General features: G+C 43.8%; 1 protein-coding gene across 2 annotated transcripts in view; it reads right to left on the bottom strand.

The window, feature by feature from the left end:
* LOC309415257 (ceramide transfer protein-like) overlaps window positions 1–15,437 on the bottom strand; it is a gene marked incomplete at both ends in the record, with an annotated part of 145,897 nt that extends 130,460 nt beyond the window's left edge. For both annotated transcript variants that reach the window (XM_082012723.1, XM_082012724.1), the window contains 2 exons: window positions 11,968–12,102; window positions 15,342–15,437. In XM_082012723.1, the coding sequence (XP_081868849.1) occupies window positions 11,968–12,102; window positions 15,342–15,437 (231 nt within the window). The remainder of the gene's footprint in view (window positions 1–11,967; window positions 12,103–15,341) is intronic.
* Between the last annotated feature and the right edge of the window lie 636 nt (window positions 15,438–16,073).

Here is a 16,073-nt window from a genome sequence, read left to right as displayed (position 1 = left end):
AAAGGGATCCCAGCTGCTTGGCTTCCCCACCCTCTAATTCCAGGCTACTGGCTCCATTATCCCAGCATCGGAGCAGCCAGGTGACAATGTGCTCACCTGGACGACGGCTGAAATCCTTTCGCATATCTCGCAATTCACTCAGGGATAGAGATCGGGTAGTCACCGTCTCTTTTATGAGTTCTTCCTCTTCCTCCTCTTCAAGCGATGACACGCTCTCTTCCCTCTTCTGTGCTTGTGATGGCTCTGCTTCAGAGCACTCTGCCTCCTCACTCTCTTCCTCTGTCTCCTTCTTAGAAATATCTTCCTCCTCCCTTACTAAACGAGCTGACTTCCGCTTCCAAGATTTCTTCTTTTGTACAGGGGCAACTGATACTGGGATGGGCTAGTTCTCTGGTTCAGCTGCAACAGTCTGAGTAGCTACAGTGCCCGCCGTGGCGGTTGGAGTAGTCACAGTGCCTGCCACATTGCCATCAGACCCAGAGAGCCTCTCTCCCCTTTGCACAGTGTTAAATAGAGCCCGGTAGGCATGGGCCAGGCCCCAGCACATTGCAATGATTTGTGTCTCCTTGGAGCTGCCAGGCCGACAGCATACTTCTTCCAAATATTCTGCTAGTTTATCAGGATTCTGCACTTGTTCGGGAGTGAAGTTCCAAAACACCGGAGGTGCCCACCGCCCCAGGCATTTGCCCATGCTGTTCCACACACCCTGCCATTCATAACTATCCAGCCTTGGGGCAGATCTCTGAGTGATATTCTTAAATTGCTTGCCAACCTTAGACAAAACTGAAACAATGTTCCCCAGAAGTAGCAATAGAGGTATTATAACTACCCAAGGGTGTTCAAAATACTGAAAAATTCTTGTGATGAAGGAGCAAATGTTATGATAGAGGGTAGCAAAGGTACCATTCTGCATTTCCTCCATAAAAAACCTTTCAGAGGCAGAAGTATAATTGCTAATCGTCTCCACAAGACAGTAGCCAAAATACAGTAACGGCTTTAGTACAGAGCTCAGATGATACCACATTAAGCTCAAGGTCAGTGCTCTAAAAACAAAACTCACAGGCGAGACATTACTAATCATCGCAGAGTGCAGCAGCCCGCAGAAACCAACACCGATCCTTAACATGTACAGCAAAGACAAGAGCATCATGCAAATCAAATAAACTGATATTGTGACTTGCAACCGTTATTATCTCAAGCCTCGGGCCCCACGTTGGGTGCCAAAAAGGACTGTCGTGGTTTAGCCCCAGCCGGCAACTAAGCACCACTCAGCCTCTCGCTCACTCCCCCTCCCACAGTGGGGCGGGGAAGAGAATTGGGAAAAAAAAAACCTCATGGGTTGAGATAAACACAGTTTAACAGGACAGAAAGAAAGAAGGAAACAACAATGATAATACCAACAAAGGAATGTACAAGAACAAGTGAGGCCCAATACAGAAATTGCTCACCACCCCGTGATCGACAGCCCATCCCCGAGCAGCGATTTCCGCCCCCCGGCCAACTCCAGTTTATGTACTGGACATGACGTCGGATGGTAGGGAATATCTCTTTGGCCAGTCTGGGTCAGCTGTCCTGGCTGTGTCCCCTCCCAGCTCCCCGTGCATCCCCAGCCTGCTCGCTGGCAGGCCAGCACAAGAAGCTGGACTGTCCTTGACTGCTCAGCAACAACCCAAAACATCAGCACATTATCAACAGTTTCTCATCCCAAATCCAAAACACAGTCTCACACTAGCTTCTGTGAAAAAAAACACCTCTATCCTGGCTGAAACCAGGACACCAACCTTCCAGGGGAATTGGTGGAAGGAAATGCAAGAGCCGATCGGCTGACTGCCGCAGTATGGGCTGGACCTGCCCCGGACCGTTTAGGTCAAGCACAAGCCTCTCATGCCTTTTTCCACCAATCTGCCAAAGTTTTAGCGAGACAATTTAATTTAAGTGCAGGTGACGCTAGAGCTATTATACAGACTTGTGCTGATTGTCAACAAATAGGCCCAGGTATCGCGATTACAGTAAATCCCCGAGGATTGCATTCACTACAACTATGGCAGATGGATGTGACACATGTCGCTGACTTTGGAAGATTTAAATATGTTCATGTTTCAATTGATTGCTATTCTGCAGTAGTTTGGGCCACTGCACAAACAGGAGAAACTACTAGGCATGTGGAAAAGCATTTGCGAGCTGCATTCGCAGCCCATGGTATACCCCTACAAATTAAAACCGATCATGGTCCTTGTTATGTAGCCCAGTCAACACAACGATTTTTTTGCTCAATGGGGAGTGACGCATGTTACTGGTGTGAAATATGTTTATCTGATTCGTGTGATGAAGTGGAATCTTCTGTACTTTCATGGATTTCTCCTGCACCATAAAAAGGGGTATTTTACAGGAGAAAGTTAAACTACTTTGCTGGTATATCAGCTCAAACCAGTTTGACCACTGACCGCATAGTATTGTGTAAAGAAAGTGCATGCATAAGGTTTGGGGTCATCCTGGGGGCACGCCGAGGAAGATTCGAGAAGACTCTAGCAGGAGAAGAGGGCGTGTGCTGAAGAAGACACGCCTGTTCATTAATATGTATTAGAAGACACGCCTATTCATGAATATGTATTAACGGACAGGATATAAACCAGAAACAGGAACTGAACCGCGTGCGTCTTGGTGGAGCAGAGACTCCCAGCGCACCCAGCGCTGTTTGCTTGCCTCTATTCGCTTAATAAATTGTAAATTTGAATAGGAATCCTGTTTGGGACTAAATCATTTATAACACTGGAATACCGCATTCCCCAACTGGACAAGCTTTTGTTGAACGAATGAATCATTCCCTGAAGTGTTTATTGCAAAAACAAAAAGGGGGAGAGGCTACCACACCACCCCAGGAACGTTTGAATAAAGCCTTATATGTGTTAAATTATTTGCGTCTAGCAGAAGGAGAAACAGTACCTCCCATAATAAAACATGTAAAGGGAATGACAGGAAGTCTGTTTGAGTTAACACAAAATGTGCAAGTAAAAGTTAAAAATTTGGAAAAGAATATGTGGGAAGGACCTTTTCAACTGCTAACCTGGGGACGAGGTTACGCTTGTGTCATTACAGATTCTGGGACTCGTTGGGTACCCGCAAAATGGGTAAAACCATGGGCAAAACAGTCACCATCATCGTCGTCAGACACATCTTGAGACTATAAGGTGTCATCGCAACCTGGATGCCACCTCAGCCAAAAGAAAATGTATGGGTAAATCACACTGAAATTAGTGGTATCATGAGATGAACATGGAAAGCTTTTAGGGCAAAGCGCTCTATAACTACAAATCCTTTGGTAAGATATAATATTGGTTTTCATAGCTTTGTGCAGGTGCTTTTTCCATCGCTAGGAGTAGTACAGCTAGAATTGTTTGCCTTGTAACATTCTGCTATTGGCTTAAGCATAGTTGATATGTGACTGCTGGATTATGGTAATATGCCGTGTGAACAAAGCCTACGAACCAATAGACAGGGTGGCTGTGGCGTGTGCAGCATGCCTGGCCAGCGGGTGCATACGCCATAGGCTCCCTGTGTTAAAAGGTGACAACCAAGGCATGTTCCGACACTCGCTGGCAACGTGTGTCGAAACTCGTTCCTCTGCTATAAAGACTGGGATTTCCCAAAGGGCAGTGGGCCAGTGTACGGCAAGGCCATCGTTGCCTCCGTGGGGACGCCCACGTAGAGCTGGCACCTACTGACTGCTGGGCTGAGTTCGCGGCACAGGACGATACAAGAACGTACAGATGGTCCATCTTCCTCACAGTCCTCGGGTTGCGAATGATCCATCAGGTTTTGTTTATAGATAAACAAAAAGGGGGAGATGTTGGGATCACCCTGCATGGCTCAACCTTAAGGAGAAGGAGCTGTGGCATTGAGAAGCTGGTAAACAGCTGGATATCTGCACGGCTCGGCCTTGAGGAGAAGGAGCTGTGGTAAACAACTAGGAAGCAGCAAAGGAGCGCATGGACACCTGCAGGCAGCGAATCCTGACTGTTTGAGAGGCGCGTGGACAGCACGTGATATTTTGTATATAGCCAATTGCAATAATGTGTGTAACAAGCTGTAACCAATCATGAGTGTGTGTGTGCAGTGGCTAAGCAAAAATTATGATATATATTGGAGTCAGACAAGACAATAAATGGCTTCGGAATATAACTCTGAGTTGTGAAGTCCATCCTTCTCCCGCAGAGGCGGGCTCTACAAATAGCTGAAGGGAAAAGGGTGAATATTTGGACTGATTCTAAATGTGTGTTTGGCGTAATCCATGCTCATGGAGCCATCTGGAAAGAAAGAGGACTACTGTCAGCCCAAGGAACATCAATCAAATATAAGGAAGAAATTCTCCAACTCCTGGAAGATGTGCAGAGACCGAAAGAAGTGGCGGTAATGCATTGTAAAGCTCATCAGTTTGGTCAGACGGCTGTAAGTATAGGTAATCGATTGGCAGACAAAGCTGCAAAAGAGGCCGCAGAACGAGGTATCCTTGCACTAGTACCAGTAAAACAAACAAAATTATTAGATTTGGAACCAAAGTACAATAAATTGGATGAGCAATTAGCAAAACAATTAGAAGCATCACAAAATGCAGAGGGATGATGGGTGACATCAGAAAAACAGCTGATAGTAACCCTGCAAATTATGACAGAACTCACAAAGGAAAAACATGAACAAACACATTGGGGAGTAGATGCTATGGTTTCAAGTTTAAAAACATCTGTAGTATGTGTAGGAATGACAGGAATAGTTAAATCAATAATAGCTAAGCGTCCAATCTGCCTTAAAAATAACCCCATGAACCAAAAGAGGCCACCTCTAGGAATGATAAAACAAGGAAATTCTGCAGGAGATTACTGGCAAATGATATCTCTGAGTTACCCAGACAAAATGGATACAGGTATTTATTAGTACTAATTGATACATTTTCTGGATGGCCGGAAGCTTTCCCTTGCCACACCAACAAAGCTAGGGAGGTAGTTAAAGTGTTGTTGAAGGAAATAATACCAAGATTTGGAGTGCCATCGGGAATGTCTTCTGATAGGGGACCACACTTTGTGGCAGATGTAGTTCAACAGATCAGTAAAATTTTGGGTATAAAATGGGTCTTATATACCCCTTGGAGGCCACAAGCGAGTGGAAAAATTGAGAGATTGAATCAAATGTTGAAAAGACAAATAAGTAAAATTTGTCAGGAAACATCTTTGAAGTGGTCACAGGCTTTACCACTAGCTCTCTTGAGAATCAGGATCCAACCAAGATCAAGAGACGGTATAAGTCCATATGAAGTCCTGTATGGGAAACCATACCAGACTCCTTTTATCCCAGGGGATATGAAGGTAGCTGGGGAAACTGATTTGAAAGTGTATCTAATTTCTTTAGGAAAAGTCCTTGGAGCGCTTCGGAGATATATTGTGCTGACTAGGTCACTTGCCTTGGATACGCCTGTACATCAATATCAGCCAGGTGATCTTTAAACTTGGAACTCTGAACCACTGCAGGAAAAGTGGAGGGGACCATTCCAGGTACTGTTAACAACTTATACTGCAATCAAGGTTGGAGGAGTGGAACCAGGAATACACTACACCCAAGTGAAGAAAGCCCCATCATGGAAGGTCATTAATAGGGATTCAGAGGCTGCAAAATTGACTTTAAAACATGTTTAAGGAATTATCATTGGAAAATGTGGAAAAATGGGTTTTGATTTGGAAACTGATGATGTTGGGAGCATTGTTTGGGGTAACAATAGACCAATTGGAAGGGAAAGTTGAAGACGAAGTAGGACAACTAATACACATCCCAAAAGAACCCCAGAAGAAAATTTAATGGTAGGATTGATAAAAGAATTTGCAAATTTACAAAATGTAACCCAAATAACCACACGTCTTCCAATTCCAAGAGCAGTAGGTGAATCAATTCCATGGGGAATCTTAACAACATATTTGAGCGCAGTAAGCACAAGGGATGAACAATTATGCAAAGAAATAAGTAGAGGCCTCCCTGTACATGATCCCAAGGAAGCTGGACGTGTAGTCCGTAATTGTGAAAATCAGACTAAGCGAGAGGCAGAGGTTGCATGGGATTCAGTGTGGTCTACGGCTATTTTATCTCAATTTCAATATATGGCTAATACTTCATGGTGTTTTACCTGGGACGGAACAGTCTTTACAGTTTTCCCATCAGTTAATGACAGGGGAACCACATCCAGGGAAAAGGAAGACATAGTACCCTGGTGGAATTGTAAAAAGATATAATTGCAGTGCAGTTTATAGAGCAGTCCAAGAAGTTCCTCCCTTAGCAGCTGCACTGAAATATAGGTGTTGGTGTAGAGGACTCAAGAACAATTTAAATTTGACTAATACCTATAAAATTAAAAGAGGAACAGTATGTAGTTGTGGGAAATCTACAATACTGAGCCCAGGGCATTTAGTTTGGGCAATGAGTGATGGAACTTGGACCACCCATTGACCGGTGGACGGGAAAGTAAAACAAATCACTTTAGGAATGCTGACATTATGTCCAATCTGGAAGAAAGCTCCCTTTAGGGGAGATTCTGAAAATTTAAAGTTAATATGGACAAAAAGATCACAAATTGATGATGATGATTGGAATGAACCCTCGACAGGAGTGAAACTTGGATGGGCCTTAGAATCCTTATTGACTCCCTTGGCAACTTACAGGAATAGGGATTGGTTATATAAGTTGACGGGTCAAGTGGAAAGATTAGCCAATATAACAAGGAAAGGGTTTAAACAACTAAATTTACAGTTACAAGCCACTTTGAAGATGACCCTACAAAATAGGATGGCTCTAGATATGCTCTTACTAAAAGAACATGGAGTTTGTGGATACCTGAGGGATAGGATAGATCATTGTTGCATACATATCCCAAATGTTACCCAGGACGTTGAATATGATTTGGACTTATTGAGAAAAATAGAAAAGGATACTCAGGAAATGCAACAAGACATGCAAGAAAATTGGTTTGATAAAATTTTCAGTGGATTGGGATGGAACTTGAGTTCTTGGGTGAAGTCCTTAATTGGTTATTTCAAAACTTAATTTGATTATTTCAAAACTTCCAAAGGGGGGAAATGTAACCAAGGTGATGGGGGAATCAAACGATAATTAGAAAATAGGTTAGTAATAAGTTGTAAAAGACGTAACTATAGGAATAGGTTACGTACCAGTGTTATGCACCAGCAATGCTGCTCGAGAACCCACCTAACCCTTCCCATCTTGATTTAATTATCAAGGAGTTAAGTGTAACATTGTGATCATGGTATTATGTTTTGTTCTAATAACAAGTAGCTAGAAAGAAGGAACACCTTGGTCAGTTCTACGGTCCGGTGGGTAGGTAATTATTCATTCTATAGTCTTGTCTTAAAACAAAGGACTGTGGGGTGAATGATTGCATATTGGACTGACAGCCCGTGAAGGTCTATTTAGTGTTGCCAAGCTTAAGTGAACTTTGTAGGAAAGGTAATTCCGACAGGGGGAGATCACGACCACCGACTCAGAGACCACCCACTCAAGAAACCCTCTGACTCAAAAGATTAAGGAAGTAAAATCCCAAGAAATTATAGTGAGCATGCGTGGTCATTTACATGGTAGGCGAGGAATATTTAACCAATCATTGTATGGACACTTGATGAATATGTATTAATCTTGCCTATAAATGTTTGATTTTTGAACTGATCGAGGAACACGATTTAGGAGGAGCTATCCCCCGTGTTCCCAGCGCCGTGAATAAAGAATGCCTGCCTTTTAACACTACATTGGTGTTATGAGGTTTATTCCCGATTTTGGTGACAACATGACAAGGACGTGAAAATAAAGATTAAAATATTCTTCGAGTTAAACAATTATTTTTGAGCATAACTTTCTACTATCGATAACATAGGTTTTAAAAAAACTATTCCATTTGCTACCCAACAACTGTCAAACCAGAAGCATTCATTCTAAAACTCTGGCCTAGAAGAATAGCTTCTGAAAAATAAGAGAGAAAAATAATCATATGGCAGTTTCAGAAATAAATTTCTATATCCTAGTGACACATGAAATGATCTAATAGTATTCCTGAACCTCAAATACTTACACAGCAATCACTAACTGCAACTAGAAATAACAGGAGCTTACAAGGTTTCATAGATGCCATTTCAAACTACAATCAAGCAATTAAACTGTCAAATACCACTCACAATGCATGATCCTGAATGAAAATGGAACAACTAAAATATCAGATTAATTTTTAGAACTATGCCCATTCTTTCTCAATGTACTCAAGAAACTCAAGAACTGGGGGGAGGCAACAATTCAACTCCAAGTTACCAGATATAACGTTCCAGATAGAAAAGAGAAAAAGCTATCTGCAAGAAGTTTCAGTGTTACACACTTCCTAGTCAAAATATAAGCAGCCCACCAGTTTCCCTTCAAAGTGCAATATACCAAAACATTCCAGACAATATCAGCACCACTATAATCTCTCCACCACCACAACTGGAATTCAAGCTGATGAGATGTGCTCTATAGCACACTTCCAGACACCCCCTGGCCTACCTCCTTGCCACCACCTTCCTGTCTCTGCCTGGTTGGTCAATGAGACACCTTTTGGGAAGTCCTGATCAGAGGCTGGTACCTCTACAGACCACCAGAAGTACACTTAAATGAGCACTTCTACATGTTGTTGCTGTGCACCATATATTCCTGAGTAAGTCAAATCTTGAGCAAGTTTTAAAAGAGCTTTAAAAGAAATGAGGTAATCCGTTTTTATTTTTAGATGACTGCAATACCTGTCAGACATCTAAACGCAAAAAACTTTTTCTTCACAATCTTTTTCCAAAGCATATACAGTTGATATAATCAATCCAGTCTTTCTTTCTTCAAACCAAAAAGTGTTTAAAAAAATGCTATTTGTAAGCTCAATATTAGTAAGAAAAGGAAACTTCTTATTTGTCATGCTCGATTCAGTTTGAAAGCAAAATATTTGGTGGAATGAGAAAATAAATAGTAAAATTTAACACTACTGCTCTAAGAAGTTATATACTACACAGAAGTCCAGCATCCAGCACCCCCCCCCCAGTCAAGTAACTGGACTGACTATTTAAGAGTAACATAGAAAAGCTACAGTATGCTTTTTGGTAAGCATTATTCATACTACACATCATAAATCTGAAAGCTACAACAAGATATTTTTTTCCTTTATCTTCTAAGGTCAATTCATGAGATTTCACTTATATGTGGGCTCTTTATTATTACCAGCATAAAACTGGATCTTTTAGCATTAGGCAAAAACAGCAGCACACTTCAGAATCATAGAATGCTGAATGGGAAAAGCCTTTTAAGATCAAGTCCAACAATCAACCCAACACCACCATGCCTACTAAACCATGTCCCAAAGTGCCACGTCTACATGTTTTTTGAACACTTCCAGAGATGGTGACTCCACCACCTCCCTGGGCAGCCTGTTCCAATGCCTGATCACCCTCCCAGTGAAGAAATTTTTCCTAATATTCAATCTAAACCTTCCCGGTGCAACTTGAGGCCATTTCCTCTCATTCTATCACCAGTTACTTGGGAGAAGAGACCAACACCCACCTCAACACAATCCCCTTTTTTCAGGTAGTTGTAGAGAGCGATAAGGTCTCCCCTCAGTCTCCTCTTCTCCAGACTAAGCAACCCCAGTTCCCTCAGACACTCCCCATAAGACTTGTTCTCCAGACACCTCACCAGCTTCGTTGCCCTTCTCTGGACACACTCCAGCAACTCAATAGTCTTCTTGCAGTGAGGGGCCCAAAAGTGAACACAGTATTCAAGCTGTGGCCTCACCAGGGCCGAGTACAGGGGCACGATCACTTCCCTACTCCTGCTGGCCACACTATTCCTGATACAGGCCAGGACGCTGTTGGCCTTCTTGGCCACCTGGGCACACTGCCAGCTCATATTCAGCCGGCTGTCAACCAGCACCCTCAGGTCCCTTTCCGCTGGGCAGCTCTCCAGCCACTCCTCCCCAAGCCTGTAGCGTTACACGGGGTTGTTGTGACTCAAGCACATGACCTGGCACTTGACCTTGTGTTCTGGTTTCAGCCACGATAGAGCTGGTGTTCTTCACAGAAGCTAGCATAAGGCTATGTTTTGGATTTGGGATGAGAAACTGTTGATAACATGCTGATGTTTTGGGTTGTTGCTAAGTAGGCAAGGACAGTCCAGCTTCTCGTGCTGGCCTGCTAGCAAGAAGGCTGGGGGTGCATGGGAAGCTGGGAGGGGACACAGCCGGGACAGCTGACCCAGGCTGGCCAAAGAGATATTCCCTACCATACGACGTCGTGCCCAGTACATAAAACAGAGTTAGCCGGGGGGTGGAAATCGCTGCTCAGGGAAGGGCTATCGATTGTTGGGTGGTAATTGCTGTATCGGGCATCACTTGTTCTTTTACATTCCTTTGTCAGTATTACTATTGTTATTATCATTGTTGTTCCCTTCTCTCTTGCAGTCCTATTAAACTGTTTTTATCTCAACCCACAGGTTTTTTCCCAATTCTCTCCCCCATCCCACTGGGGGGGAAGTGAGCAAGTAGCTGTGTGGTGCTTAGTTGCCGGCTGGGGCTAAACCATGACAGTCCTTTTTGGTGCCCAATGTGGGCCTCGAAAGGCTTGAGATAACAGTTGCATGTCAAGATATCAGTTTATTTAATTTGCATCATGCTCTTGTCTTTGCCATATGTGTTAAAGATTGGTGTTGGTTTCAGCAGGCTGCTGTACTCTGCAATGGTTAGTAATGTCTTGCCTGGGAGATTTGTTTTTAGAACACTGACCTTGAGCTTAATGTGGTATCATCTGAGCTCTGTACTAAAGCCATTACTGTATTTTGGGTACTATCTTGTGGAGACAATTAGCAATTATACTTCTGCCTCCAAAAGGCTTTCTACGGAGGAAATGCAGAATGGTACCTTTGCTACCCTCTATCATAATGTTTCCTCCTTCATCACAAGAATTTTTCAGTATTTTGAACACCCTTGGACAGTTAAAATACTTTTATTGGTACTTCTGGGGAACATTTTTTCGGTTTTGTCCAAGGTTAGCAAGCAATTTAAGAATATCACCCGGAGATCTGCCCCAAGGCTGGATAGTTATGAATGGCAGGGTGTATGCAACAGCATGGGCAAATGCCTGGGGCGGTGGGCACCTCCAGTGTTTTGGAACTTTACTCCCGAACAAGAGCAGAATCCTGATAAACTAGCAGAATATCTGGAAGTAGTATGCTGTCGCCCTGTCAGTTCCAAGGAAACACAAATCATTGCAATGTGCTGGGGCCTCGCCCATGCCTACTGAGCTCTATTTAACACTATGCAAAGGGGAGAGAGGCTCTCTGGATCTGATGACAATGTGACAGGCCCATCGATCCAGCCTGTCCAGATCCCTCTGCAGAGCCTTCCTACCCTCGAGCAGATCAACACTCCCACCCAACTTGGTGTCACCTACAAACTTACTGAGTTTAGAGAAGGAAACACATAATAGAACATTTTATTTCATAGATGTTGTACGTAGTCATGTTCAGAAAGTACAGTCAGAGAAATACTACCCTCTCTTTCTAGTGCAAAGTATAAGGACTGTGATGGAGATGCTGCCTCCTTTGGGAAGTTGGTCCAGGGTCTTAGGCTGACCCCTGGGGAAAACTCTGCCTCCTCCAGAAGCAAACTGTATCCCTACCCACAGAAACATCTAAGATAACAGATGAAAAGCTGCTTACTGTCGTCTCAAATGAGAACAGCTTGTTTTCTTATTAGTAACTCCTTGCCCTGCTCCACAGTGTTGCACTAATATCACTAAATTTAATATTAAATAACCTAACAGAATTTGCCATACGCATATTCACTTTCACCAGCCATTAGCCTACAAATATGCAACACCTCAAAACATGAAAAGATGGCAATACTGAAATAGCACTTACCATAATCACAGCCTTGCTCAGACAGATAGAGCCTCTGCAGCCATACTCCGTTTCATCTTCAGACTTGTAATAACTGAGTGTGTTGCTTTTCAGAACTACCCATCGATCCTGCCACCCATGAATGTAGTTGGTCCACTGTAAAAAAAAAATAAAAAAATTCAAAGATCAGCTAACAGTAAAATAACAATAAAACCAGTTTGGCTGATATTTCTCAGGCATTCAAGCACCAGGAAGAAAAAAAGCAGCTTCTATAAAAATTCTTCCCAGTTGAGAACTTTTATTCCTCTTCTGCCCAGAGCTCCCTAAAATCATTTTACAAACTTCTGAAGGTACTAAAAACCAGTTGTTTCAAATGAACAATAAGATAACAGGTGTCTTAACTGCAACTGCATTGCCAAGGCCAGTTAAAATAAAGGTAAACATACTGATGACAAACGAGGGAGGGATAAAACATTAATCACTAAGGTGAGTTTAGTAATTTGATTTAAAAACTGGAGTTAGACCAAAAGCCAGGCTTAAGCAGAACATGAAATAAGTTATTTTATATAAAAGTTAATTTCTACAAAAGTGATTTTGTATCTAGTTCTCTTCATATAAACAGAAACATGCCATTATCCCACCAGTACAGTATATAACTACTATAATACCTAGAGCATTCAGTTCTTTATCAATTTAATATTACCCATAGATATTGCTTTAGGTCTTAATTCCTAACCACTTTCTCATTATGATGATACTTGCTTATCAGCAGACATGAAAGTGATATTCCAGGAACAAGTCCTGGATTCATCCTACAAAGATCTAGTTAGGAGTGACTAAAAGTTCTGATTATTAATCTTATTATTTGCAACATCTCAACAATACTGAGCTGCACTTTGTAGACTCATATGACACTGATCAGGACTGTTCTGTAACTCTGGCTAGACACTGGTGCTTCAGTCACAGTGCAAAAAGTATAAATTAGATAAAAATGGAAACAAAAGCACTGAAAATTTTATCATGCAGGCACTACTTTGATCATGACAACCATTCTTTGACAAAAAGCTCCAAGAAATAAGTTTAAATTGTCTCTTTTTAGCATTTAATTCCAACCATTATTCACCATTTTTATAACCTATAAATAAGGGGAAGAAAGTGGACCAGCAGGCTCATTTCTACATTATACTACACATATTAGTTAATACATGTCCCATAATATCATGTTAACTCTATTAATAATAAGAGGAAGTCTACAGAAAACAAATTCTATAGCTGAGAAATTCCTAACAATTTTCAAGCATAGGTAAGACCTAGATTTGCTCTTCAAAGATAAAGCCCTTTATGATCTCTCAATGTATTGAATCGCTAAGTTTAGTATTTCTTAAAGAAAGCCTCAGCTGTGCTTAGTACATGAACTGGTAGCACAAGCTGTCACAGAGGTATAATATATTTCCTGCCTTCATCCTTTTCCCGTCTCTCATATTCCCAACTCCTCCCAGATGCGAAAGGCAGAGTCCAAAGTTATCTTGGGCAAAAGAGCAAGGGACAGGGAGGAAAGCACCTTTTCTCTGGTACAGTTAAGTGAGGTAAATATAGCAGTCAATCTTGCATTTGCTGTTGCAATCAATGCGTGCCATGAATTAAGACTCAAAGTATATGGGGTATAAACAAGGTTTTGGCAAAGACAAGACCACTGGTTCAAGCATCTAGATTCTTGTGCCTCAAGAAAGACACTTCCACAAAGTTCTTTCTTTGTATCCACCTTAAAATGGTAAGCAGGAAATACAATGAAAAAAACCCTGGAGTTCTGAAGCATTTAGAGAGACCTGCAGGACACACTTCCAATAAGATTCTCTTACCAAATTACTCCATTTCCTTCAAAGCTTCTCTTTTTACCAAAGGGCAGAACAACTGAAACACTACTAAGCACAGAGAGACCTGCATCCTACTTTTATTGATTTAAAATGTAATTATACACAATAAGTTATTAAAAGTAAATATTTCTTTAGTAGAAAGTTTAGCATGCTACCATTTCATTTTAATTAGTTTGTCTCAAGTATTGCTGAGGCACCAACTAGCAAAAGGTAAACTTATCTCTCAAGCATATTCACTGCAACAGGTTTCACTATACTTGACTATTTGGATTACATCCCATGTTCTCACAGGAAAGGCAGCATCAGCTACACTCAGCACAATCATCCAGAAAAGTTTGCACATACCTAAACTACAGAATGTCAAAAGCAGCCATGGATTGACCTACCACCAGTAGAACACAGCACTGGGATTTATTAGATTATAAAATCTTACAGATGAGAGCCAAGGCCCTTTTCTCCTAACAGTTTCTCCCATCTCTGGGCTTAGGAACATTTTCAAGACTAGAAGGAGTTCACAGAGTCCCTCACAAAAAGCAGAGTACTGGCCCAGTTACGGTTGTTTTCTCAGCATCCAGGGCCTGTTTATGATCTCAGTATTCCATGACCTGTGCCTTCTACACTGGTCTGTGCCTGGCCTTATTGTGTAGGAAAGGAAAGAAATTCAAAACATAGTGCTTTAGTTCTAAAGACATCTCAACATTCTTCTGAATGTACTTTTTGTTTTAAAAAAAACTGCTTTCAAACTTCATAATTCACTATTCAACTTTAAGGACTCCTAAAGTTTCCCAATATCATCCAATGCATACTTGCAAGTCATCTTATTTTCAGTGATGAAATTAAACATCACTTTTTTTGCTCTTTTCAAAAGGGAAAACAAACTTTAGTGCTATTTTCCTTCCACTCCTCCCCACCTCCCGTATCTCTTGGTACAGGGATATTTTATTGCCCTGTTTTGATACTTGGACTAAAGGTTGTGCCGCTCCTGTGCTGGGGCCTGCTCCTGGGAAATGACCACGGGCTGCGCCTGCCTTCAGGAGCTCCCGGGCAGGAGAGCGGGATGCCGCGGCCACAGCCCGCACCCGGGCCCACCGCCAGCTTCGGCCATGAGCCTGAGGAGTGGGGGAGACAGCCTCCCCGCCCGCACCCAGCCGCCCCCTTCACGGGCCTCGCTCTCCAGAAGCTCACGCCAGACAGCCAGCGGGCTCGGGGGCAGGGGGTGTGGAGGGGGTGTGGGCGGTTCGCGCCCGACGCTGGAGCTGCTGCCTAGCAGGCTTCCCCCCCCCCCAATCAGGTGGCAGCTGCCTCGGCCGTGCCTGCACCTCCCGCGCCCCCACCAGGCCCCTCCCACCGGCGCTGGAAGCCTCGGCCTGATCATCCGGAGCGGCGGGGTGGGGAGGAGACAGGCGGACGGGTCTAACAGCCCTCGGCCAGCTGCGGGAAGGGGAAGCGGTAGTGCGGCGCGGAGAGAGGAAGCGAGAGACCGCCAGGCATAGACTGCAGGGAGGAGGAAAGGCATCTTACCTTGCTGAGCACCCCACAGAGTTCAACAGGCAGCCCGAGCTCGATCTCGGGGTCCTCTTCGGAACCGGAGGAATTCCAACTCTGATTGTCCGACATAGCCGAGCAGGCAAGAGCCGAATGACCCCCACCCACAGCAGCCTCAGCCTCCTCCTGCTGAATGGACGGGAACAGCGGGCTCTACCTGCTCCGCGCCTGCAGTGCCACCAGCGCCGCCCGCCCCTGCCAGCGACCGGCCGGCACTGAGGCACGCAAGCTCGGCCTTCCTCCTCACCGTAGCTCCACAGCCCCTACCCACGGTAAGGACCACAACATAAAGGCGGCAAGGAGAAGGAGAGACAAGTACGCGTCTGCCTACCGTGCACTCTACTTAAGACGCCACTACCACCACCAACTTACGTGAGGTGGGTGCTATGTGCCACTATTTATCAGCTCCGCCCCTCGCCTTTCCTCCCAGCTCCGTTAGCCAGGCCGCGCGGCGCCTGCCGGGAGTTGTAGTCTTCTTCCATACAGCAGTAAGCCTGGCTACAGTTGGCTCTTGGAGATGTAAGTCCGCTGCAGTAGCTATCTCCCTCCCATCGATAGGTGGCCGCCATTTTGGCTTCGTTGTTTCTGTGGTGCTAGTGGTGGGTTTCGCCTCCGTTCCCTCCGCCGCCGGGTGAGGGCAGCGGTGCTGTTTAGTGCGGTGTTTGCTCTCCCCCCCCTTCTTTTTTTGCAGGGGGAGAGTGAGGGAGG

The sequence above is a fragment of the Phaethon aethereus genome (genome assembly GCF_964289735.1).
Source record: "Phaethon aethereus genome assembly, chromosome: W".
Classification (NCBI taxonomy): Eukaryota; Metazoa; Chordata; class Aves; order Phaethontiformes; family Phaethontidae; genus Phaethon; species Phaethon aethereus.
Note: the sequence above shows the minus strand (reverse complement) of the source record. Positions and strands in the feature narration are given on the sequence as shown.